Genomic DNA, 25859 nt, shown 5'->3' on the forward strand with positions numbered 1-25859 from the left:
TTGAAAATCAGGCCATAGAGCCTTCACATTGATTTAACTGCATATCCTATATAAAGCCTTAGATTGGTTTAAGCTTACTAGTATGATTTAAGGGCTACAGATTTGTATAAATCGGAAATTTCCACTCATAAAGACTCCACAATTTGGGGATAGCAAGGGGTCTGGGTGGGTGAACTGAAGGTAACTACCAGTTTTTTCCATAAGCATGTATTTGTGTGCAAGTATGAAAATCAATGTTTAGGTCCCAACATAAACAGAAACTCCTAAGTCTTTTGCCAGTTGATATCAAGATTACTGAATGAACACAGTTTATGAATAATGTTGATAGACATGGATTGTCCTTTGCCAGCTGATACTGATAATTTTTTAATAGTTTTCTGATTAAGACTATTAAATACAAACTCTTAAGTGTGAATCAGCGAGAAAGTCAAGAAATATGGAAGCTAAGATTGCACAGCCAAGCTCAACTCCGTCTCCTTGCACACATGTATTTTGTGATAGGAATTTCTAAGAGCAGTCTTTCTCATTGTGTGTTGTTTAAAGTGCTGTAATACTGCATGCACTCTTCATTTGAGTTAAAAGGTATGGGCTATAGGTTACAAGCATCAGGACAGAGTTGAGGTTGTCATTCAGGCTTGATTTTTGACTGCTTAACCCTGCAAAGTTACTTTTTTGGTCAATCTTAAGATGTATAAAATTTGTTAAAGAGTTGTTGTGTGTCTTTGCAAAAACTACTTTATAATAACCTGTCAGATGTAGAAGGTCTTCTTAAATATGCACAGATCTGATATACGTGGTACAAACCACAGAAGGGATGCTAGCACACTGAAAATTTGTTTCAAATCTGAAAGCTGATACATAAATTGATAAAATTTTCCTTGTGGTTATCTCATAACCAGTAACACTTCTGTTCCATGACGTGTATCTAAACACAGAATCTGGCCACTAAAAAGGAAAATAGCTTAATATTGGCATGCTGATTTTCCATTCTCTTTTTCCATTGGCGTTGTTTGGCAAATTAGCTCCCTATGAGAGTAGCCTGAACAGCATTGCGCATGCTTTTTGAAGCTGTTGAGTTCCTGTTGAAAATTGCTGTTATTGTCATGCTTTGTTTATGTTGACTGCAAAAGAGAAATATTCTGTCAGTAAACAGAAAAGCTTTTCAGAATCTTGTATGGTAATGGCATTCTTGGAAGTGGTGCTCTGTTATTATTTAAACAAAATTCACTGGCCATTTACGTGAGCCCTCATGTATCTTGGCAAACCAGTGAATATGTAATGTTTTGTTGATGTGGCATCATGGTACAATTTTGGACTACCAAAACAAAAGCGTGAAGGTGTCAGCCCAACTTCAGAATAAATAAAATGAAACTGTGAGAAGCAGGACAATTGTAAGCTGAACTTCACTGCAACAGCTATAGTTTTCAGTGCTCAGCATGTAGTCCTGCACTCATCCCCCTAAAATAATGGCTCTGCTTCACAGATCTTTGAAAAACTATCTGAAGTTCCAGCACCTGTAGCACCTGATGCCAGACAACCACCTGATTCCAGCTTTTTCATTACTGTTAAAGTACACTCAGAATAGGGAAGGCGTCCACAGAGCCAAGGCAGCACAGAGATCAGATCCAAGAAGTTGCTTTGGTGTCCAGACAAGACACCAAATGGCACTCTGGATCTTTTCTCCTGATTGTTGCACTGGTGATTTTTTTTTCTTTTTCTTTTTTTTTTTTTTTTTTTTTAATTTGACAGTTGATTTCTGGATGTAGGAGACAGGGTAAGTCAGTTTTCTGGCCATAACGGGATAGCTCAGTTTGCTAACTTGTCATGGGAAGGGGTGAAGCTGGGTTGTTGGCTTTGGAGTGTGAATGGTAGGAAAGTTAGGCTGCAGTTCGGGAGGAAACAGTGACCTGAAAATCTGTGGACATGAAAGAACAAGGGGAAAAAACAGAAGTTTGTTCCTTCTCAGAGACAAGAGACAGGTTGTTCTTCTGGCGATTTAAATAAAAAGGAGAAAAATGCAGGTTAAATTAAAGCACAACTTTTGACAAAGAAAAAAATCTATTTGTTTAAGTAAACTTAAAATTGGCATCCCAAGTCCAGTGCTTTTCCCATTGATTTCAATGCAGAATGAGTTTCTTCCTGTCCTAATTTCTCTTACTTCCTGCCTATTAGCAGGAAAATGGCAGCCACCATGGAATAAGCTCAGAGACATCCACATCCATAGAAAAGTTGAAACTTCAAGAGGTATTTCTTAAACAATGTTTTTTAAACTTTATATATATTCTTTTTGATCTATTTATATACCTGTGCAATGCTTAATAGGAAAGCACTGGAGAGTTTTCTTCTATGATTAACAATTAATGATAAATACTTAGCACTCATTTAGCACTTTACATCTTTTGTAAAATAAAACTTTTTTTTTTCTCTATACCTTTTATAAATATTAACTATTTGAATATTAACTTTGGGGTTTTCTTTAAACCTAGTCCTGTCTCCCATTGTTATGATTCAGCTAAACTGGTTCTTGCTTTCTCCACTGGACTTAATTTTTTTTTTTTTTAAGCTTCTTCGCAGATATATTTACTATATAGCTTTTCCAAAGGCGAACTTTGCACAACTCAGCAGCAAGAGTGAGAAATCAAACACAGAACTGATTATATTGCCTTTTCTTAAGCTTTCGACTTGCTAAGTTCAATATGGGACAGCTACGGTTTTACTTCTGGCATCCCTGTATTTATGTGGTTTGTCTCTGGTCTGCTTCATCAACTAATGCACCCCCAATGCTTTTGTATTACTGTGGCTCAGTAATTTTAGACTTATCAATGATGGATCTCTTGGCTGTCATCTTTGATTGTCTAGATATCTATCTTCAGTTGATATCCAACAGATTGATTAGTATCAGTGCTAGAATCCTGCCTTAAATGAGTGTTTAAGAACATTTTAGTAAGTGAAAGCTGTACCTGTTTTGCTCAGTGCTGTGTACTGAGATTTCAAATTAAGACAAGTCTTTCATGTTCAAGGATCTTAATCTTCACTACTTGTGATTTGTGAATCTTTGTCTGGTGAGCTTAGTTAAACTGTATAGATCACAGAAATCCAGATAATTTTACTGTTGTCTTTTTAAGTTTTTTAAGTTCATTAAGTCCTGATCCTCTGAGGTGCTAAGTCTTGTGCTTGCTGCAGAGTAGCCTCAGCTCTGTGGGAGTTTACCACACTTAAGCATCTCATAGGATCAAATGAGTGTAAAGCCTGTTGAAATTCATAGGTACTTTTCAGTTGCCTTAAGTGTTTTTTGGATTAAGCTCTTGATTAACTAAATGATATAAAATTACATGGGTTATCCCCTTATTTCACTTATTTGACGTTATAATTTTGTAATTTTACTAGGATTGTTATTTTTAACAAGTCTATCTCTGTTGAAACAGTTGTTTAATTACACACTGATACTTGAAGAGACAGAATATATCCAGTTCCCAAGTCACTTAATAGTCTCATATTATCTTTTAGGGGGTTCTGGTTATACATCTTAAAACTGTGTTCTTTTATATAAAGGTGGTATAAATGAAACAGTGTACACTCTTGAATGTCACTGTTGCCTGCTCGGTGTGGTCATTCTAGCCTATGTTTTCATTTGTTTTTCCTCTTGCACTTGTGAGCAATGGTTTCAGGCTATATTTTTAATAACTTGTACAGTGTGTTGTTGGTGATTTATTTTCCTTCATGTTAGAGATGCAGCAAGCCTTTCAGAACTGGCAGGCTGTTGTAGTAGGCTATATACATGTATGCCTGCCAATTGCTATGATTATAAAAATGGGAGGGAGCCTTCACTTATCATATGGATTATATCTGGGAAGTGGACAAGTAGAATGAATATTATCTTATGCCAAATCAAGCTTGTTTCATGGTAGAAAGTGGAATATGATGCCTTGATCAGGGGTAAGTTATAAACAGATTACGGTGTTATGCAGTTATTTTGATACCTGCTCAGTTCTGAGGCTTCACTTCTATGGTTTGTCTGCACTGCTATTGTGGATACCAGGATGGCTCCTTTACTGTCTTTTGTCATACTCTCATCCCAGCCAATTCTCTGATGCTTTGTTTGTATGTCTTCATACTCCAAAGGGATTCTTGTGTACTGAAGTTAGATTGATCAGATCAAAGAGTAAAATTGAGGACCATAACAGAGGGGACATTTTGAGTGGTCCAAAATGATTGTAATGACTCAGTGAAATGGCAGAATTTACTGTAAATTGAATGAAGTGGTTTGTGCTATTTCTTTTATTAAATACTACTTAAAGTTTTAGTATCTTGATCCTCAGAGAGGAGCTAAGGCCTTACAACTCTATCTTGATTTAAGTTTTACTGTCTGTAGTATGTTAGAGCTGTTTTCTTGCTTTCTTAATTCTTCTGAGTAGTAACATTGCATCTCGTGCAGTATGTTGCTGATTGGAATTTTTTATTTGTGGGAAAATGGCTCGTGCATTATGTCATTTGTGTGTTTGCACAGGGTCTAAGGTATTTACTCTAAACAATACTAAGTATATTCGACAATATCAGTGCTTTTAGCAGAGTTGATGAGTCACATGGTTCTCATTATACCTGCAGACTTGTAATGCTTCCTTTGCCACTCGTGACCGGCTGCGCTCACACCTAGCATGTCATGAAGACAAAGTTCCATGCCAGGTGTGTGGGAAGTACTTGCGAGCAGCATATATGGCAGATCATTTGAAGAAACATAGCGAAGGACCAAGCAATTTCTGCACTATCTGTAACCGAGGTAATGAAGAAACTATTTTTTTATTTCAGTGGGATGGGACAACACTTGAGGGAAGCTTAAGGCTACATGACTCTGTCTGCAGCAGGAGGAGGTTATACCATATACGCGTACATATTCTTTGTTTTTCTTACTGAAAACTTAACCTTGAAACTGATGGAGCTGTAGGTCTGGCCTTTTTACATGGCTGATAGTTCCTGAAGAAACTCAGTTTAAATCTGAAGCTAATTGTTTCTCTGCAGTTTTAAGAATTTTATTTGCTAAATAGCCAGATCCCTATAAAATAACCATGATATAACCTTGCCGCTGTTCACCATACACCTTTTTTCGATATCTGGTTAGCCTTGAGTCCTTGCATTCATTTTGAAAGAAGAATCTTTGAAGTATGCACCAAGTGGAAAATTATAGACTGTACATAAAAAAATATCTACATTATGTTATCAGTCTCTCTTAACCTCCTGGTGCAGCAGTAGAGTCAAGCTGCTTCTCCTCTTACCCAAGAAATTGCTTTGTGATAATGTACATTTCTAAAACAAAGTTTGTAAAGAGCACTAGAAATGTGCTTTTCCTTTATTTGTATGAATACAGCTTTTCATAGAATCATAGAATATCTCAAGTTGGAAGAGACATACAAAGATCATTGAGTCCACCTCCCTGCTCTTCTCAGGAGTACCTAAAATCAAACCATATGACTAAGAAATTTTGAAGCTTTTGCATCTGTTTGTGATACTCTTCAGTTGGAGAGAGTTGTAAATCTAGGCTTTGTGGGATCTAAGGCAAGCTGGAAAAATAATTTTGACTTATTGATGTCTTTATTTTGAATGATTAATACACAACTTCACAATATATTGGCTTACACAGGTACACATACCTAGTAAGTGTAGGAAGAGGTCACTGCTGTGTTTTGGGATGTTGTTTTTTCTGATGAGTCATTTTTTTATGATGTGTGTTCCCTTTTCTAATTCAAGAGAGGTGAAATCTTTTGTATTTAATGTGAGGACTGTACAGGGAGCTTTTGGACGACTAGGAGTCGATGAGCAATGAGAGACATTACATTGCAAGGGAGGTATTTCCAGTGGTTGAAGTGTCTGTTAGGTCCTGAAAGTGATGTTTACAGTTTGAGTGGAAAAGGCATCTGGATTGAAAATCTTCAGATTCTAAAGCTCTAGGTAGATGATACGAAATGAAGCTTGGCCTCTTTTCAGCTGAAGGCCTATCTTCTGAAAAAGTGCTTAAGCTTATCCTTTCTTATGTGGTAACAACATGGAAGATGCTATCCAAGATCCAGGTGCTATCCTGCTCTCCTTCAGTTGAACATGGTGCCAAACAGACTCATGGGTTGGGAGGAATTGTCTATCTTGTTTCCAAGATTTGTAGGCTTGAGTTTCAACTTAACTACCACTGGATGTCACTGCAGCTCTTTTGAAATTCAGCCAGCATCACAAAGACAGATCTGGCATTCAAACAATGAAATGACTAAATGGTTTATTCACATTTTACAGGTTTAAATGTATAGTGGAAACTTAAATAAAATAGATATTTCTCTGTAGAAGGATAGGAAACCCATTGTGCAGCAAACTTTAAGCAACGACTTTGTTCTTAACAGTTTGTGTATTTGATGTGTTGTCAGAATTTAGTCTGCTGCGAATTTCAGTTTACATCAGCGCTTAGAAAACGTAATTAATCTGCTGAATTATTGTTAAATATCTACCCAGTGTTAAAATTCATAGGAAAGGGAAGTTGCAGACTGTTTGTCAAACAGCTATGTTATGAACTCACTGTTATATGCTCTGACTTTTGATTATGGATTTATGATCCATGACAGCAGAATTTTTAATCCAAAGTGTTCTAGAATCAAATTATAATGTTCATTGTTTTAAATAGATATCTTTTAAATTGTAGAGCCTGGTAAGATGAAGTATAGTGGAAAATTTCTGGATTAGAAACAGCTATTCGGTAGCCATTGGTATGCGTCATCCCCCCAGCTGTGATTGTGCCGTGGCTATGGTGTTTGTGCCGTGGCTATGGTGCTTGTGCAATGGGATTTTGTTTTATTTTTCCCTCAGCTAACATGCTGGTGTATTTTTTAGTTGGAACTTAGCTAGCTCTGGATATAGCAATTGGCAAGCAAGAATACTCAAGCTGCTTATAGAGAGAATTTTGGATGTTGACCCTCCAAAAAAAAAAAAAAAAAGTGGATGAAAAGGTGACTCTTACACAGCTGAACATATCCTGGTGTTAACAACAGAGCTTAGAATCCCTCAGTTTATCCCATCAGACTGAGGGCTTTTCTGTGGAACTTAATTGAGTGTCTCATGTTCTTTTAAAGGTTTAATGGATTTAGGAGATGGGGAACTCGGTACCTGACTGAAAGCAGTAGCCACTGGTTTGCCATGTCATGCATGTACTCATTTGCTGATTTTATTTATTTATTTATTTAACAAAATGGCAGTATAATGTCCAAAAATTACCATCTGTGATTTGATGTTTTTTCCAGGTTATTTTCTTACTTAGGGTCTTTATGCTTAGAATAATTATGGAAGTAATTAAATCTTGTTAAATGAGGGAAACTGTGCAATGTTTTTTTCTGGGATTTTCTGTTTGGGTTTTTTTTTGTTGTTGTTGGGGTTGGTTTGGGGTTTTTTGTTTTGGTTTTTTTTTTTTAAAGAATTCATCTAAAACGTGCTTATGAAAACTAATCCTCAATCCTTACTTTTTAAGACAAATTCTCTTTAATCAGTTTAAATAAAAAAGACCAGCTCCTGCTTTGTTACATAATCTTCTATTACCATCCTTAGGAACTTTATTTGCTTGTGTGGGCTTTTTCAAAGAACTTAAGAGATTAATGACTTCGGCAAGTCCAGAACTGGTACTTTGTAATAACGTGCAACTCAGTAGATTGATTTTCTGTTTCAGACACATACGCATTGTTTGTTTCACAGAAATCAAATTATTTAGGAGAAGGATGAATATTCCAATTACAAGTTAGATGGAATTTTTTTTTACAATAAGATGAATTCTTGTGTATTTCATGGTGGATACAGATTTGATTAAAGCAAGACACATTCTGCAGATGTTCTAGCTAAATCCAAATTAGAATTTTTGAAAAAGGAGCATCCTGCAATTTTTTTTGTAGTCTGTCTTCTTATAGATGTTATCTAAGAGATCAAGGGATAGGTCCCATTTATGTAAAGCAGATCATTTCCTCTCTATGCATGTTTTTAATGTTGGTTCCTCTGGTATGAAGAAATAATCTGATCTGCAAAGCTGAGAGATGTGTATGGGTAAAGCAATAAATACATGCCTTCTTTGAAAAATACTGCCACTTTATCCTCTGCATTAGCCTGACTCTGTTTTTAAAGAGGTTTTTAAAAGTAAAGGATTATTGTCTATGAATCCCCCATCTTCCCAGCACAGGCATCCATAATTAAGGTCTGGTGGGGGAAAAAAAAGGCCGCTACTAAGTGCTTCAGAAAAAAATTAGGATAAAAGCAAAAAAAAAAAAAAAAAAATCTCACTTTAAACAGTTTCCTATGAAGCAGTTGGCATTCTTACTGCTTTGATGGAAGTTGATGACTCACATGTTCATCTGCCAAGTGCATAAAGGGGAGCTAACACTCTTTGCAGGCAGTTTTCATTCTATAAAACATTGTATTCTACAAATAGAATTGCAGAGTTCACAAAAAATGTTGTATAGCAGAGATTACAACTTCAGATTTTCCTGTGTCAATTGTAGTATAGAAAAACACTGAATACCTGTATGTAATCCTTTGTTATTGGTTGGCAGTGAGATTTTAATGCTTTGCGACATAAAGAGGCTCATCTCAGCATGCATGTGGTATTAGACACATGTATGAAATGAGGGAAGTACCTTGTAATTGGAAGTATCACCATTATATCTGTACATTGTGTCCTTTTCTCTATCAGTCTACTGGTTCTTTCCATGTCCTCACTGAATTTTTAGTATTTGGAAAAATATATTCTCTTGTGGCCCAGCGAGATATTCTGTGTCCGAGGGTAGGTCTTGCACTATTTTGGAGTATAATATCCGTGCATTAATTCTCTGGATGACTTGGCCTAGGTGATTCTGCTCCATTGTATTTTGAGAGTCATACATTCTTGGTTTCTTCAATTGTGATGTATCTGCTTTTCTTTACTTTATCTTCAACTCAAGGGTCTGCAGTAACTATGTCTAATTCATTCTCAGCAACCTGCCCTTTTTACCCCTCAGCAGGTTGCTGTGGAGTTTTGTCTTGCTCTGCAGGTCCTGTATATATAATTCTTAATAACCCCTGAATATTCTTTGATCCTGGCTTTGAAGAAGTCTGGATAGAGGGATATTCTGTTGGGTAGGCACAGGGAATTCTGGTCTAAAGCCACATTCATTATTAAATTCAGCACCTGAAACTAATAGCTGCTATCAGAAAATCCACCCCAGAGAGGTGTGCCAGTATTGGTTTTGCATCCTTCCTAAGATATATATCATCAAATGTAAATGAAGTTATATCACTATAAAAATGGCTTTACCATAGTATATCTATTGATATTTAAAGTGAAGCATTGATATGAAAGTTCTCTTGCAAGGGCTTGTGCTGTAAATGCTGTATTGGTTAAAAAAATTAATCTAGGTCTTGGGTTTTCTCTATCCAGGAAGGGAACCTGGAACTCTCTGTGATGGTGAAACTTGGGTTCTCAATTGTTAAAGGAAAATGTTTCTAACATGACAGTGCTATAATATTCTGTTCAACATTTAATGGAAAATTAAGATGATTGTTGATAGGCTTACCTGTGTAGGATGTCATTAAAACTCTGTCCTCCTTGTACCTCATATATGGTCTAAATGTACTAGTATTAATTGCAAATCTTATTAAAACTGAATTTAAAAACATTCCAAAATATATGTGAGAGAATTTATTACATTAAAGGAAAAGGCCATATTTGTGAGACTTCAAAAACAATTTTAAAAAGTACATGCACAAATGTAAAAGACTGTTTTGTTCAGAAATCAGTTGTTTGAAATACTTGTTTTTAATTTCAGTGGCTTGGGCTTAGATCAGAGCTAATAGAAATATTGACATTTAATTTTTTTAGTTTTAGTATTTTTTTTTAAACTCAGAATGAGCTGAACAGAGGAAATGTTTTTCAAAAACTACTACAGAACAAAATTGTGTACCTTAAAAGCTCAGTAGTTTTAGCTTTCTGCCTTCTAGGAGTCACTAAATGCTAGAAACCTAAGGGGAAAGCACACTAAATACCTAAGAGGCGTGTTACTAAATGGCATTCCTTCAAATCTTAACAACGTAAACTAAACGAATTTGAACTGTCATCCAAAGTATTATCAGATGATGAAGGCATTTTTAATTAAAATAAATCCGACACAAAAAAGGAAGAGACATAGATGCCTTTTTGTATCATGTATCTTCTGCCTTTTTTCCCAGAAAGTTTCATGTCATCTGCTAGGTTTGCTTACATAGGATTTGTTTCTCAAGGAGGCTGTTCTTTCATCATGACTTCCAAAAAGCAAATGAAGTCTAATGAAAGGTATCCTTTGCATTCATTGCCTGATTATGTTTAGGAATCCTCCTTGAGCATGTTGCAGGTAACCAGAAGTCAAGCTAGTATAATGGCAACTTTGTAATAGAGAGTAGGAGCAAGAGAAAGATTAAAAGAACAGGGAAGGCAGATGTGTGTCTTTGCTGGTGGCAGGATCTCATCTCCTTTTATCTTGTTTAGGTTTCTCCTCTGCCTCCTACTTAAAGGTCCATGTTAAAACCCACCACGGTGTTCCCCTTCCCCAGGTCTCCAGGCACCAGGAGCCCATCCCGAATGGGGGAGCAGCGTTCCACTGCGTCAGGACCTATGGCATCAAAGGCAAGAGACTCGCTGCTCTGCACCTTGCTGCTCTGTGCAGAACTTTGTGTTGTGGGATGTTGGGCTGGGCATGAGAAAGGGGAGGGACGAAGGACAGGGAAAACACTAGTCACAAGCTTAGGGAGGTGCAGAGAAATTACAGAGCATCACATAGTATAATATCCGTCCTTGGATAGCCGATTTAAGAAGTCTGGAGGAAAGAGATGGACACGTAAGGGTACATGAGTTTTTAGGCAGCTTCTTTGTTTTTAGAGATTGAAAAAGCCACATTAGTTCATCTTGACCATTTTCTAAGAGCGGTCAGTATTTGAATTTTGCGTGACGTGGGGGTGCAAATCCTTGATAGTTCCTTAGTCCCACTATACTTGAATCTTGCGTCAGTCAAACGATGCTTCTGATTTCTGGTGAAGGAAGGGGGAGCTGCAGAATATAGTTCATAAAGATTCTGGAGCGGTGAAAGCAATATTCATTCTCAGGTTGATGAGGAGCCTTGCAGCTATCTGTAGATAAACTTACACTTTTAAATGCTGTTGTTGGGGAGGAGAGGTAGAGGGTGATAATAGTAGCGTTTTGGTTTTTTGTTTTGTTTGTTTTTTAACCTGCATTTAACTTCTGGAAAAAAAAAGAAAAAAGATACTATTGTAAGAATAGCTAAAGAGTATTTAACTTCTGAATATCTAAAGCTGTGTGTTAATCTATGTAGAATTGCTTGCTTTTTGCTTCTTGATTTGAGCTGTCAGTATTCCTGGTGAAGCTGAAACATCAGAAAATTCTTCAAAACTATGGTTGTCCCAAAAAGTTACGGTTTTTTTCCTTGCCCAGGAGAACACAGCAGGCTGGGTTAAACAGTCTGTGCCAGTGGAAAGCTACAGTTGTGTAATTTTTTTCTGTTGAAGTCCTGATAGAGTTACTACAGAAGCCCTTTGGTTTTGGGTGGTGTGCTGACTTAACAAGAGATTTACTCCAGCTCAGTGGTGTATTGGTTTCATGCATATCCTGTTTGGTTTGTAATGCTGAGTCCAGAGCAAATCTGTCTTTTGGGTTGTGCCAAGTGGTTCTTTGGTCTTTTAGAGTTAATAGTAGATACAGCTTATTTGTATTCAGAGACTTGTTTAAGGAGTATGTCTGGGTTTCCCACGCTCATTCATATGCGCTGAGTAAAAAGTGTGGACAAACTTTCTTGGCGTACTGCCAGAGGGAAATGGGGAACACTCCAAACATACCAATGGCTTTGCTAGGATATGTGTCCAAATGTCTTAAAATAGTGTCCCTCACCTCTCTCCTGTTTCACACTACAGTATTTAAAGATGGAACGATTTTAGATTATGAAGTTCACTTCTAACAGTGTTTTACTTGGAAAAAAAGAGTTCCTTGCTGGAATTCCACTTCTTAAATTGCAGTATCTCACTGCTGTTTTGCTGAGTATTTCCAGGTTTCTTCACATCTTGCTGTAGCCTGTTATACTTTATTAGGTTTCTAGGCTCTCCCCCAAAGTATCGACAATATTTCAGAAGTGTGGGAGTGACTTGTACAGTTAAAAACTTGTCATTAGGTCCATCCTTTTGTAGTGCCTGAGGTATAAACGTTGTGAGACATCTTTGGGATTAAAAAAAAAGTATTATATAAACCAGAGACCCATTATCATGACAAATCCATAATAAAAACCTTGGTGTTGCTCTGATGCAAACCCAGTGTTTTGTAAAGAGGACCTATGGTCAAGGGCTTTAGAATATGAGGGATTGCAATGTTACATGTGTATCATTCTGGAATGACAGGCATTAATGAAATCAAGTGGTAATCAATATCATCTATTTGAATGCATGTTAAATAATTTTTGGGAGATAAGATTCTGAAAACTTCTCTTTTTTTTTTTTTTTTTTTTCCCATAGAAGGCCAGAAATGTTCACATTCGGACCCGATTGAGAGTTCTGATTCATACGGAGACCTCTCTGACACCAGTGACCTCAAGACTCCTGAGAAACAGAGCACCAATGGGTCCTTCTCGTGTGACATGGCAGTCAGCAAAAACAAAATGGAGACGGAAGGAGAGAAGAAGTACCCTTGCCCTGAATGTGGCAGCTTTTTCAGATCAAAGTCTTATCTGAACAAACACATACAGAAAGTTCACGTCAGGGCCCTTGGTGGCCCATTGGGGGACCTCGGTCCTGCTCTAGGATCCCCCTTTTCACCCCAACAGAACATGTCTCTCTTGGAGTCATTTGGGTTTCAGATCGTCCAGTCAGCATTTGCATCATCCCTAGTGGATCCAGAGGTCGACCAGCAACCGATGGGGCCAGAGGGGAAATGAGATCAGTTTGATCTTAACAAAGCAAAGCAGCAGTCTGGCTATAATGATGAGATGCTGTGAATGAAAGAGGAAATAATGAAATTTGGTTCTATAGCTGAGAATTTTTTATTCATTTTAGCTTCCCTCTTTGTCTCATGCCCTACCCCACCTTTAAACCTTCACTGGGGAGAGGAAGAAAATGCTTCTTAGCTGATAAATTACAGAAGATGGTGACCTTGAATAGGAGACATGACCTAAAACATCGAATGGAGCTTTAGAGGCTGCTACTGGTGTTTCGTCATGATCTTCTAGAATAAATAAAAGTTGCCAGCACTGATCTGAGAATTAGACAGTCAGAGTGACTGAGGCACCTGGGGAGCTACAGCTACAGGGAGCTATGCTTTTGTTCTCTCTCTATTCCCCACCTTCCCTAACATACCCCAGAAAAAGTAAGTTTTAAAACCAGACCCATTATCGACCCATTATTGAATATAACTTTAAGTAAAATGTCCCGTGGTACCTAGCAGGTTACAATGCAGTTGTCCTTTTAAAAACAGAAAAATTTAAAGAAGGTGAGAGAATTTGAACCCCTTCTGCCATTTGTGAGGCTGTGAGTGCTGCAGCAGGACTGAACTGCTGAGAAAAATCACCATTCAGAACAGGTTGGTTTTGTTACTTTTAACCATTAAACTTGCTGTCAGGTTTTTAATTCTCTATTATTATTATTTTAGGACCTGTTGTAATGAATTGCTACTGAAAAGCCAGTCTAAGGCGACACAGAGCACTCTTAAAGCAGCAGTCACATTAGGGTTAGTATTAATTTTTTTTTAGATGTACCATAATTAATAACTTGGCTAGTTGATTGTTTTAAGTCTATGAAAGAAATAGTTTTATGAAAAAAAAAAAAAAAGAAAAAAAAAAGAAAGGGGAAAATACCATTGCAGTCTGGTTGACTGGTGCTCATTTTTCATGTGGGGACCTAGGGTATAAACACGATCAGCTATCGGGTTAACACTATGTACCACTGACTTGTTTAGTGTGAATAAACCCAGGGGTTCACAGAGTGATTTTGGTTTAATTGGATTGGACTGTATTAAAGAAGTTAGTACGTTACTTTGCATCCCCTCGTTTTGTCTGGTTTTTAAGCAATTTAGCCACCTGTCCTAAAGGTGTGCAAATGAGAACCAGTAAATAAGACACTAATCCCTCTCTATGCTGTACTGTATTCTTAGTGAGCTGGGCTTTTTGGCTACAGTCATGCTCTCCTGATCTGCCTCAAGTCAGGTTTGCAAAAGCCAGTTTTAGTCCTTTCTTTTTCCGAAGAAGGGTTTCTACTATAAGAGATGGGAATTGCAAACAGCATATCTCTGAAAAAGAATTGATTACAAAATGCAAAGAAGCTGGACTCTAGGCTGTTGCAGGTTCCATTTAATCTGAAAATACCACTTGTGCAGAAGTAATGTCCTTTCTTGGCCCTCCCTTTCCTCCCATGTAACTTGTCAAGGTCTTCATGTACCAAATCCAGGTATAAATGTTGTTTAACACAGGGTTAGGAGTTAGGAATGCTCTGAGTTATAATTATGGTTCTGCTGTTGATGCTCAAGGTCACATAGGACAGCTCACTGAATTTATATTCCTTAATTTCCCATCTGTGAAGAGTTTTCTCTACATCACAGTTGTTGAAGAGAAAAGGTTTAAGCAGTAATTTGGTAAATTAAGTTGCTATGTGTACTGAATGTTTCTAGAAAGGCCACTCTGAAGAGCTTAAGTCCCACATTGAACTTGCATTCTATGAAACAATAGCTGTCTCCATCATTAATACCGCGTTGGAGCAGGATAGGCCACCTCAGACCAGGAGATATGTCTGTATTAAATGTGAACATAGCCACAAACTGCTGTTGTGCCACAACTTGCTTTGCCCAGGTGCTCGTAATCCAAACCCTGCAGCAAATGCATAACTGAAATAAGAGACATTCCTGTTTTGTTTCTGTGTTAGAATTATAGAGCCTTTTGTAAGTATATGGATTTTGGAATGATGTTCTAGATTCTAAAGACTTAGAAGCCCCAGCTTCTCTCTTGTAAGAAGCTACTTTTTCATACTTGCTCTCAAGTATTATAAACCAAGGATGAATAATCAATGGCTTTCTCTTTATAGCACCAGCACTTTCTAAATTGAGAGCATGTTGCAGTGGACTTGATGTTTTGCTATTAATCTGTGTTGGGAGACTGAAGGACATGTTCTTCTCCTTTCATCTTCCCCCAGAATCCCTGGAATAGGTATGAGTCTCATTTAAAAGGGAAAAACAAAAGCAACAAAAAAACCAACCCACCTTTAAACTAAAGCTTCATAGAATTGCTATTGCTGTACTGGTAAGCTTAGTTGACAAGTAGAAACAGGACATTTCGGAAAGGTAACAAAACATTTTAAAATACCTTACAAATCTAGACCATGACGAGACAACCTTGTAAGCTGCCAAGCAAGTCAAGATACAGCAGGCTTTCCAGTCAGCATAACAATTCATTGGGATCAGCAAATACAGATTTACTAATAGCCTCCTGATTTACAGGAAAATGTGTGTTTAATTGAGGCTGTATTCTGAAAGATGTAAGAAGATTGTGTCCCCTATGTTCCTATATGCATTCAAAGAGGGTACGCTAGTCTCAAAATTCAACTCCAAAAGCCAAGTCCAGAATATAGGATATTTTCATCCTACATTTAGCTCCACTGACTTCAGTGTTCCTAGTGGGTTGAATTTTGGCCATGTGTATCAGAATTTAATTCTGAATGCTATGGAATTTGACCTGATGAAATAAATGAAAAGCCTTGAACTAAAAAGGAAGCCTTCTAAAACACTAACTGTGCATTTTGCTTGTCAAACAAAATGCTTACTAAGTTGTCATGAATACGTTGAATGAACGCTACTTAGTTCTCAGTCTAGTGGACAGGGAAACACATTAGGCAGGAAGTTAACAATCCCGAAATTGCAGTTCCAGATCATCCTGGTGTAAATGGGAGAGATTTGCACCAACACAAGAGACTGGTGCAGACTAGTGCCAGCCATAGGTTGGGCAGATACTTAGTAGTGGTGTATTTTCACAGCTTTTTGCTTCTTTGGGGCCATATTGTTCTGTTATGGATAGTAGATTAATCTACATGCAAATTCTTTATATTCTGTACTTTGGGAAATGTGTGCTTCTCACAGAACAGAAGACGGATCCCAACTCAGCCTTGTAAGTTCAGTGTTCAAAGGGGAATACTTAATGTGCCCTGAGCTGCAACCTCACTTAACTTGTTTCTATTACATTTTTTTACTGGCATATCAGTGTATAGATGATCATTCTCATTTTGGGCCAGCCCTTCTTTCCTTGTCATCTTCTTTGGTGGGACTGCAAGCCAATGTTTCAGTCAGTGCACTTCTCTGCCAAGAAGGAAACTTCAGTTCATACAAATTTTGATAATCAGAGATGTAGTATTTCTTTGTATTATAGGAGTCCTTAAACCTCTCAACTGAGGCTCAGACCCTTGTGTATTAGGTATGATGAAAACATCTTCAAGCATTTATAATCTAAACATTAAAGATAGACAAGAAAGGAATCGATGCTTATACGTGAATGAGTGAAATAAAGATGAAGGACTAAAAACCGCATGCATGCTTAAGTGTTGCGTTGAATGTAAGGGCACAGACTTCTCAGGCTTCTTTTGTTGCCTGAAATAATTTATCTTCATGTACTGTTAATCCACCGCGAATGCAAGGTAAAGCAATTTAATGTGAATTTATTCCATACTGAGTTAATTGACATTACCTTGCATTTGTCATGTGCTAGATGTGTGCAAGCAGACTTACTAGTGTGGCTCACCTGATGCATGGTAATGTGGTGCATGTGAGCTCTCAGTCCTAAGTGATTTGCCCATGATGACGTGGGAAATTGATAGCAGAACCAGAAATTGAACACAGATTTTTCCTTCTCTCAATCCAGTGCCTTAACTATAGTAGGGCAAAGTATTATATGTTGGGGGGGTGTGTGATTGTTTTGTTTGGTTTTTAAAGCCTAGAACTATAAGATGGTGTGGAGTTGGTCTTCCTACCACCCTTTTGAATGATTGCAAATGCCCAGTCACAATTTTAGACCTGTTTGAGTGCCAGTGACTTGGGGAATATTTGTTATTTCCCACATATTCCCTGAAATTATTGTTCCTCCCTCAACTGCTGTCAGCAGTAAGGAATGACTTGAATAGAAGAGCTGTGTAACTGAATGTCTATCTAACTCAACTAATTGAATTGATAGTATGAAAGCTAACCTAGATTTTGTAGGCTCTGTTGTAACTTTAGTGTCTTGTTTTTTCACTAAATCTTTGTTCCTAGAAATCAGTATCTGAACTGATGTCTTGAGTCTGGAGTGGGGTACCACTTTCAGCTTTAATTTTTTTTAAGGTGCTTGCTTGAGGAAGTAGATGCCAAAGTAAACTTCAAAGGAACTCCAGACTTCAGTGTTGGAAGAATGAATGGAGAGCAAGAGCTCTCTTTGGGTTTCATGAGAGATAAATGGACAAAGTAAAAAACAGCTGCCAAAATTTTAAGTAATGAGACAGGAAAGCCTTTTCTTTATCACCCACAAAAATAATTCAGTTGTTCGGCATGGCAGAAACTCTGAGAGCAAGTGCCAAACAAAACCATGGGATGTGTTGGCTTTTTCAGCATTATGAATACACCTAACAGCATTAGTTTAATGTAAATTAAGCCAGCTTTCTACCATTCACCTTTTGCCTGGACAGAGTACTTTCAATTGAATAGAACATAAGCTCACAGTGAATCTCTGAGCTTATGCTCTCAGTTCCACCCTGAGTGACAAAACAAATGAGCAAAGAGGGAAAAAATACAATAGGAAAACTTCAAAGCAAACACAGATTCTGGAAGATTCCTGTGTCTCCTGAGAGAGTCCCTTTTTTTATCCTGAACATCATCTTCAAAACAAGATCCTTCAGCTGTTGTGAATGAGCCTTTGGGAACAGATTTGGCTTTCAGCCCAGTCTGCTGCTCAGTGTCCCTGTGAGAAGGCAGTGTGTTGTGGAGCACTGAGCCTGAGACCTGGAGGGAGGCAGTGCTCCTGAGCTGAAGCCTGAGACCACGTTTACTGTTGCGGAGTCAGCAGCAGCAACATTGGCATAATGTCTTCCTGCCTGCTCCCTTGACATCTTCACGCTCTGCACATTTCCGTGCCAGTGTATGTACCTACTCAGATCAGTACAGCTCTGTAAATAACTTTGTTAGCTATGAAACAAACCGGAGAACTGTTTGGCTAAAAAGGAAAAAAAAAGACCCAACCCAACTTAAAAATAGTTATGTGACATAACTGCTAAGTGGTGCAGAACAGGAGCAGGAACTCTGGCTATAAGAGGTTGTGGTGATGGCTGGAATGGTTAAAGCATGTTGGAGAAAAACCACAGTTGTTTGTTCTGTGGTAGCAGATAATGACTGGCTGTTTGTAAAGAATTAACACCTTGTGTCATCTCTAGCCTCTTCCTGTGTTCTGTTCCCATCTATAAAATAAGATGGTAACCCTTGGGTAAGAATGTTTCAGGATCTGATTGACGTGCCAATTTGTGCTGCACGATTGTGCTGCTGAACTCTGCTACAAACGTTTGGCCTCACTGACTTCAAGCATAATGCAAAGATAAATATTTGGCCACATTTTTCCTGAAAGGTAAAATATTTAAATTAAGACTGCCTGGCACTATTGATCTGCTCTCAGGGTTTATGTGAATGAAGCTTTTTCCTGGGTGGCCTCTCTACTTGTACTGCAATTTTGGAGAACTGGAAGTGCTCTGGGCTGAGACGTGCTGAAGGAAGGAGGTAACTGGTGTCTCACTGATGTTCCAGTGACTCCCTCACAGCTCCTAGGTTCCGTGTGGACCATGGGGTCACTTCATACAGGCACTGGCAGCCATAAATGCTCTTGAGCTTCTTGCAGTCACCTAGTGAGCTCGGTAAGTGCTTTTATAATAAATCAGTCTCATGCTTGCTAATAGCTTTTTGACTGCTGTGTCTACAAACTGGTGCCTTCTCCAGGCGATTTTTACATGCAAAGTTGTCAGACTGACTGCTGGCTCTTAAATAATTGATCAAGCCTTGCTCTTGGGCTCAGAATTTCTCTTCAGTACTGTTGTAATCTGAAAGTTTGCTGCAATTAGTGCAAATACACAGTGTAAGAGAGAAAATAAAAGGCTGTTTTCAGATGTCCTGTAGAGTGAACAACTGAAACATGAGTGTGGGATGAGCCAGGAAAACTGGCATTTTTCCCTGGCTGCATGCCGTATGGAAGAGACAGTGCCTTGGAAGGGAAGGAGCAGAAAAGTTTGCCATTGGCTCTGATGAATCCCAATCCTGCTTCTACTGAAGTTGTTGGGAATCCTCCCATTGTCTTCAGTGTGAGCAAGAAAGGATCTTAGGTGAGGATGGATGACTCTTTCCCTACTTGAATGAAGTCTCTTGCCTATTTATGGGCCTGCTTCTATTGAAACCGAGCCTGTTTTAGCCTTTTTGGGTTCTTAGGGACCTGTTTGTATAAAGCAACTTACCTACCTATCTTTTTTTTTTTTTTTTCTACTGTGTGTATTTTTGTATGTTCTGTTGGAAGGTGAAGCCTCTGTAGAAGGGGATACAAAAAATGATTTTTAAATAGTAATAAACCAAAAGAGAATTAAACTCTGCAGGCTGCATGCATTCATTTTCTGGAGATGGAGAGTAGAGACTATGAGTGCACAGAGAAGACAGCCTGTATTTCTCATTTCTCAAAATCCTGCTCTTTTCAGAGACACTTCTTGTCTTTGCCCAACTCCATAGCTCTGTATGAAAACCCATGGTGTCATGGGCAGGTTGCAACATTCTGTATCAGGATGGCCTTATTTTAACCAGAAAATCCTTTCTCTGGGGCTGTGCCATGAGATTTCTTACATTCTTTTGGCATAAGCGGATGGAGTAACAAGTATCTGTGTGAAATTTGGTATTGTCCTTATTGAATACCTGGAAGGCAGTGAAAATAAAAATGAGACAGGATATATAAATACATTTTTGCAGTGCTTCTCACCTGCCTACCTCAGGTGCTAGGTCATTAGTCAAATGAACTGTGTTCTAACTCAACACGGTGGTATTCTAAAGAAACAAGTGAAGTATGAGGTGAAACTACTAAACCTTTCTTCCTTCCTGGTCTTTTTGCCTCTTTGTGATGTTAACCAGTTTGAGTCCTAACTTTCTAAAAGAATGGTAAACTCAAGACCAAAATAACAACAGAGGTTTGCCCTATTCTGTAAACATACTTAAGGAACAGTGTCTTTGCATTTGTCAATAGATGTAAAAAAGCCCAAGTGCATATATGAGTCATGACAAGGGCTATCTATACATGCCTGTGGCATGCGTTGCAACCCAAGGAGAAAATAAAAGGTTGCCTTTCTACACAGGAAAGAAAGGGCAACTTCCCAAAATAAACAGCTCCTCCCACAGCCTTCAGGCAAACACCTGTGGAAAGAGAGGTCTTTCACACTACCTATGTGCCCATGGTTTATCTGCTTTCAGGTCAGCTAGGAAAATACAATCCAGAGGTGAGAGCTCTGCATCGTAAATGTCTGTGCATCCTGCGCTTTTATGATGAAACACTCTAGTAGCTCTACTGAAAGGTTTGGTCTCTGCTTCTCTGCTCACTGTTGAATTACAAAAAGAGACACATTACAAAACGGAGCTCTGCTCTTATGTTGACGACTCCAATCCTAGTCCCAAACCCCTAGACAGATAAGAAAATATATGTTTTGGGGGGGGGGGGGGGGGGGTTATTTGTACAAGTTCATAACCTTATTGCCTTTCTGTTGGCATGGGATATGGGTCACTTGCTTATGGTTGTGCTATTTAGATGTGTATTTTCCACAGGAACTGGAAGTTTTGCTTAGTTAAGTGCAACTCTGTAACCTCATGCTTTCCACAATGGAATCTAACTCTTACTTTGATAATATTCCATCATTATTGGAGTTTAAACAGCAGAGTTTTGGGCTATCACTTCTGTTTGACTGTGAAATCAGCTTCCATGGTGAGTGAAAGCATATTTAATAGTCCTATCCAATTCACTGGAAGTTAATTTGAACGGATAACAGAACCAGAAATCTTTATTCCCTTTGAGTTAAATCTCAGAGTTTTGGTACTGCTTCTTTCATGTTTCTCATGTGCAGATAAACCATTATTTTTAGATCGACGTTTTCTAACAAGAATGAATGTTGATTTATCTGACTGCTTAGCTTTGCTGGCTACTGCTGTGCACAACAGTGAATTAAGAAACAAGAAAGCTACAAAGGTACTTTTATACCTTAAACAAACAAACACAACATATCCCATTTTTCTGCCTGTATTCATGCTTATTTGTGCTTTTCATCTAAGTCAGCACTACACATGTAGAACTTTAGAGCATCTTAAGACCTTCCATGCGTATTCCTCTTCATGATTCCTTCCCTTTGAATACCATTTCATAAGGTATGTATTGCACATCTGAAGCTTTCAAAGCCCTTTGCAGATGTTTAATCTTTTCTGTGTCTGTGACATAAGTAGTCTTAATGTGGGAAACTGAGGCAGAAGCTTGCCTGAGATCAAACAACAAACTGGTAAAAGAATTTAGAGTAAGGCTCCTGTTGACTCAGACCTGTGTGTTCTCTGAGTAGATCACAGTACCTCTCAAAATAACTTCCCTTCCTCCACCCTTAAAAATGCATGCTCTGTTTTTTGTCAATAGCAGCTGGCGTCTGTAGAAAAAAAACCCAAAACGGTGCAAGTGGAGGCTGAAACATCTTTAGATGGATTCCTAACAATATTACTACAATTTTACGGTATCTTGCTAGGAGACTCGCCCATTGGATAGCAGGTAAAAGCAGCGTCTGTGGTCCACATACTGATGTGAGAATGCTCCAGCAGGAGAAAGAGTTAAGGGCCATGATCCAAGCCGAGTCCTTCACAACAGCCACAGTGGGCCAGTGTGAACACAAATATCTGTGGGCAGTTGGGCCCATCAAAACCGCTGAGGGAATTGTGGAAAGGCACTGGGCAGTTTGTGACAAAAAAGGACAAAGAAGTGTTGCTGTTAGAGAGGACTCTGTGTGAAATTTCTTAAGTCAGTGACTGCTGAGAGTATTTAGTGCTAATCTCTTAATGCTAGAAAAGTGTAGCTGCAGTGCTTCTCCCCCAGTAAACAATAGGACCAGATTGCCCTCCTGAGGCCTCTAGCCTTTTATTACAGCCCACACAGAAAGCTCATCTGAGAAAGCACTTTGAGTTAGTAGAGCAAACTCTCTGAACCAGTCTGAACCAGTTCAAATATCACATATGGTTGTTTTGCTTCTGCAGACTTCCTTGTTAGTCCTTAGAGGCTGTGGCTGGCATTTACTTAGCAATAGCTCATGCTGTCAGATTGAAGGGGGAGGGGAAGCCTCTCCTTGAAGATGTCAGCAGGGGGATGCAACGGTGCAATCAGATATTTCTCTATCGTTCCACACTGACTCCTTTGTAGTGACTGTCTCTGTCTTGATTTTTTGTTATACTCAGTTCGGTTTCATAAACTCAACGTCTGATCCTTTTGTTGCAGCCCTGATTTTTTTTCCCCTTCTATTCAGATTGTTTCTAGGTTGGGAATAAAATGTATTTGATTCAGACTCCTACATCATTGCTTTCAGAAGGCTTTTTACAGCTGAGACCAACAGTTACTTTCATGATCCAGACAGAGGCAACAAAGCAGTAAAAAACCCTGCTTTTGCTGGAGTTGCAAGTACTTAATAGCATTTAGTAGCATTTGATGCGTATGTTTTTTTTAAGCTTTAAGCACAAATTGCTCTGATATTCGGATCATGGTGGATGAGGCCTCAGAGTGTACTATCTTCGTTCTCAGGTATCACAATTTATGAAGTAAGTAGAAAATGGCTTAGAAAAACTAGTATGGAGGAAAAATTGGGAGAATTATTTTGGTTTGCCTAGAAAGAAGAAAGGGGAAGTTATGGGAACATGACATACGCCCTGTTAGAAGGAGGGCAATGGTCAACTTTTTCGGTTTTAAGCAATCCATGTTAATTTGACTAGGAAGGAATACTTAGATTAGAAAATTGATTTTGCTTACTCCCCCCAGGATCTTATTTAGTGAGATTAAGTAATAAAGTGTGTTAGTTCTTTCATAGGAGATTAGATGAACTTTTGTCCAAGAAGATCTGAACATACTTGGCTGTGGCCAGAGAAGGAGGGTGGGTTTGATGACCTTGTGGAGTGCTTCCCAGGGCTATACATCTGTGGTTGCATCCCTTTGCACAGCATGCTGTGTTATATGTTAGCTTCCTTTGTATTTTCTGCTTTAAGAAAACTTGCCATATACTTTGAATTTTTCCACAGGTGAAAAAGTAGAACAAACAAACAAGAAAGAGCAGTTGACAGGAGAGAGAGAAAGCAGACATTGTTCATTCTGGAGCCTGTATAAAGTAAACAGCAGAAAGGTACCAGCTCACAGCTGAAACTGGTTCACACTGAGTTTAGGGAGGATGCTTAAAGTTCCTCATTCCTAAAAATAGCATATATATTCTCCTGTGAAGTGTTTGCGGGTGTGCGTATGTGTTGTGGTACATGTATGTGTATATACTTACAGACTTTTGCATATAAACTCTGTGAGGGTGTAGTTGCAGAGCTGTTAACTTACTTACAGTTTGGGTAGTTACTTTAAAACCAAGTCCTAGGAAGTAATGTCAGGTTTCATCTCTAAAAGTGTAGCAAGAAGAGCAAACCCATTTCCAAACAGCAGAAAGAGCAATTGAGTCTGCCTTTGACAGCTGCCACCTGGCATCCTATTAAACTTAAATCTGTGAAACTGCCAGGCATAAATCTTCCCTCATTCTGGAGAAATCTAGAGATGAAAGAGAAAAAATTATGCTTGGAAGTCAGTCATGGAAAAGACTTTGATCTTTACCATTAATATGAAAGTTTTTGCATTTCTCCCAGATTCTCCATTGTCCTTCTGTAGACTAGAAACTCAAATTGTTTGCTGGAACTTGGCTGGGTGTAATGAGAAGTGCGAATTTATCCTGTTGCATAACAGGAGAGAGAGCTGGGAAGGTCTGAGATTTGTTTCTACAGATTACTGCCCAGCCTGCAGTTCTTGGATCAGTATGTACAGGAGGAGGTGCTTTCTGTGCAAAGCGGCGTGGAAGTGTTAGCTAAAAGAAATTAATTGTACAGGTTGGCAGCCATCTGCACACTGGTTTGGCTAGACCATGCCTCTGGATGCATGTGTGGCCCTGCAGTTTCTGACTGAATGGAATTTCTCCCATAAAAAATCTGACGAAGAGCTATTACAAACAGAAGGCCTGATTTAATAGCACTTAGTAAAAATTCTTGCTTACTCCAGTTAGCCTTGCCTTCACAGATAGTAACTGGAGAGTATAAGGAATGCAGTAACTGTCTGTGCAGACAATAAGCATAACGTCATAAAGCAGACATCTTAGCTGGTGATGTCGGTCAGGACTGACACAGTTTTGGTTCTTTTACAACCTGGCTGCAGTTTTTTAATCTGACATTATTAAACTAAATTTACTGTAGTGTTAAATCATATTGTTAAAGTGTGAATCACACACAAGTGCTAAGGCTTTTGGTTTCACGTTCAGTGGTAGTGCTGCTTAATTGACCTGTTTTCTTCGTTACCCCTCCGTCGTGCTGGTACATCTGATGGTATTTTGTGGCTTCATTGCGGACTGGATGCAGCAGGCGGCCCGGCTCTAAAGGGTTAAAGTGCGTGACCTGGTAAGAAAAGGGCAAAAGTTGGGCTGGAGCAGCACCTTGAGCCTGTTTGTCACACAGGTACCTGGGAGTGGAGGGGAAGGACCGCTGCTCCAGCCAGCACTGCCCCAAAAAGTGATTCATCAAACACTGAATGCAACATGCAGCTTCCTGGCATAGAAATACTTTTTTCTGTGTTCAATGGTTTCCATGTGATTTTAAAGCACTTTAAAAGAAGGGAACTTCCCTGTCCTCTTCTGAGAAGGAAGGTTTGATTGTACCTCATGTAACAGAAAGGAGAGGAAAGCGCAAAGAAGTGAAGCAGACAGATTGGCCAAGGTCGGGAGGAACTCTGTGGGAAAGCCAGAAATAGCACCTTGTGCTGCAGGCCTGTGCCTTGGCTACAACCCCGTCAGTTGGCCTTGGCCACCTTTGAGAGCTCATTGTCAAACAGGACCAAGTATTCAGCTGTTTCTGTTTTACACGAGTGAAAAACAAACATTGCTGCTAACTCCAGATGCTTGTGTACAGTCACTGGCATTGCAGTATCTGAATACCTCTGCCTGTTTGGAAACAAGTGTTTATTGTAACCCATTTGAAATGTCTGCGGAGAGGCTTTATCACGGTGGCTGAGTGCCTGCAATATAATTACTCTAAAGCGTCTTCGGGCTATTTACCTTGTTTTTCTATAACCAGGCACAGCTCTTAGAGTATGTGGAGTCAACGGAAAGCAATCGATTAGCAGAGCTGAGAATGTAAATCTTTAATGTGGAGGCGCACAGTGTCTGTGGTAGTGTGTGTCTCCCCCTGCACGGTCTCTCCATAGAGCTAAGGGAACCCGAAGGGAGAATCAGGGCAGGAGAGTTTAGTCCTTCGTAGTAGTTCTCCGCGGGAGAGAGCAGTTTTAGGTCCCTGAAGACAAACCCTTTCCCCACCACAATCAGCAGTTCAAGCCTAGTTCCGTGTCGGGAGTCTCCTGTCCCGAGAATTCCCCGCAGCTGTAAGGGGACGCGGAGCTGCGCTTCGGCAACGTGTTCCCGTGTTCCTCCCGAGCCAAACGGCCCCCGCAGTACCGAGCACCCATCGCTGCACCCGGTCTCGGGGCGGCGGACCTTCTGCGGACGGCGGCAGATTCCCGGCTGCCCCG

The 25859-nt window shown here is 39.1% G+C and overlaps 1 protein-coding gene across 8 annotated transcripts in view; it reads left to right on the top strand.

Annotated features, from left to right (window-relative positions):
- PATZ1 (POZ/BTB and AT hook containing zinc finger 1) overlaps positions 1-25845 on the top strand; it is a 31339-nt gene extending 5494 nt beyond the window's left edge. The window contains exons 3-7 of one of the 8 annotated variants that reach the window (XR_012838153.1): positions 2173-2244; positions 4606-4777; positions 10508-10645; positions 12535-13741; positions 15088-25845. Coding sequence is in view for 6 of the 8 variants with exons in the window: in XM_075769686.1 (XP_075625801.1) it covers positions 2173-2244; positions 4606-4777; positions 10508-10645; positions 12535-12953 (801 nt within the window). In the remaining 2 variants the exon portion in view is untranslated. Of the gene's footprint in view, positions 1-2172; positions 2245-4605; positions 4778-10507; positions 10646-12534; positions 14046-15087 lie in introns of those variants that run through there. The other 7 variants (XR_012838154.1, XM_075769687.1, XM_075769686.1 and 4 more) reach the window with 7 other exon arrangements.
- Positions 25846-25859: the final 14 nt, after the last annotated feature.

This window comes from Balearica regulorum, chromosome 17 (assembly GCF_011004875.1).
Source record: "Balearica regulorum gibbericeps isolate bBalReg1 chromosome 17, bBalReg1.pri, whole genome shotgun sequence".
Taxonomy (NCBI): domain Eukaryota; kingdom Metazoa; phylum Chordata; class Aves; order Gruiformes; family Gruidae; genus Balearica; species Balearica regulorum.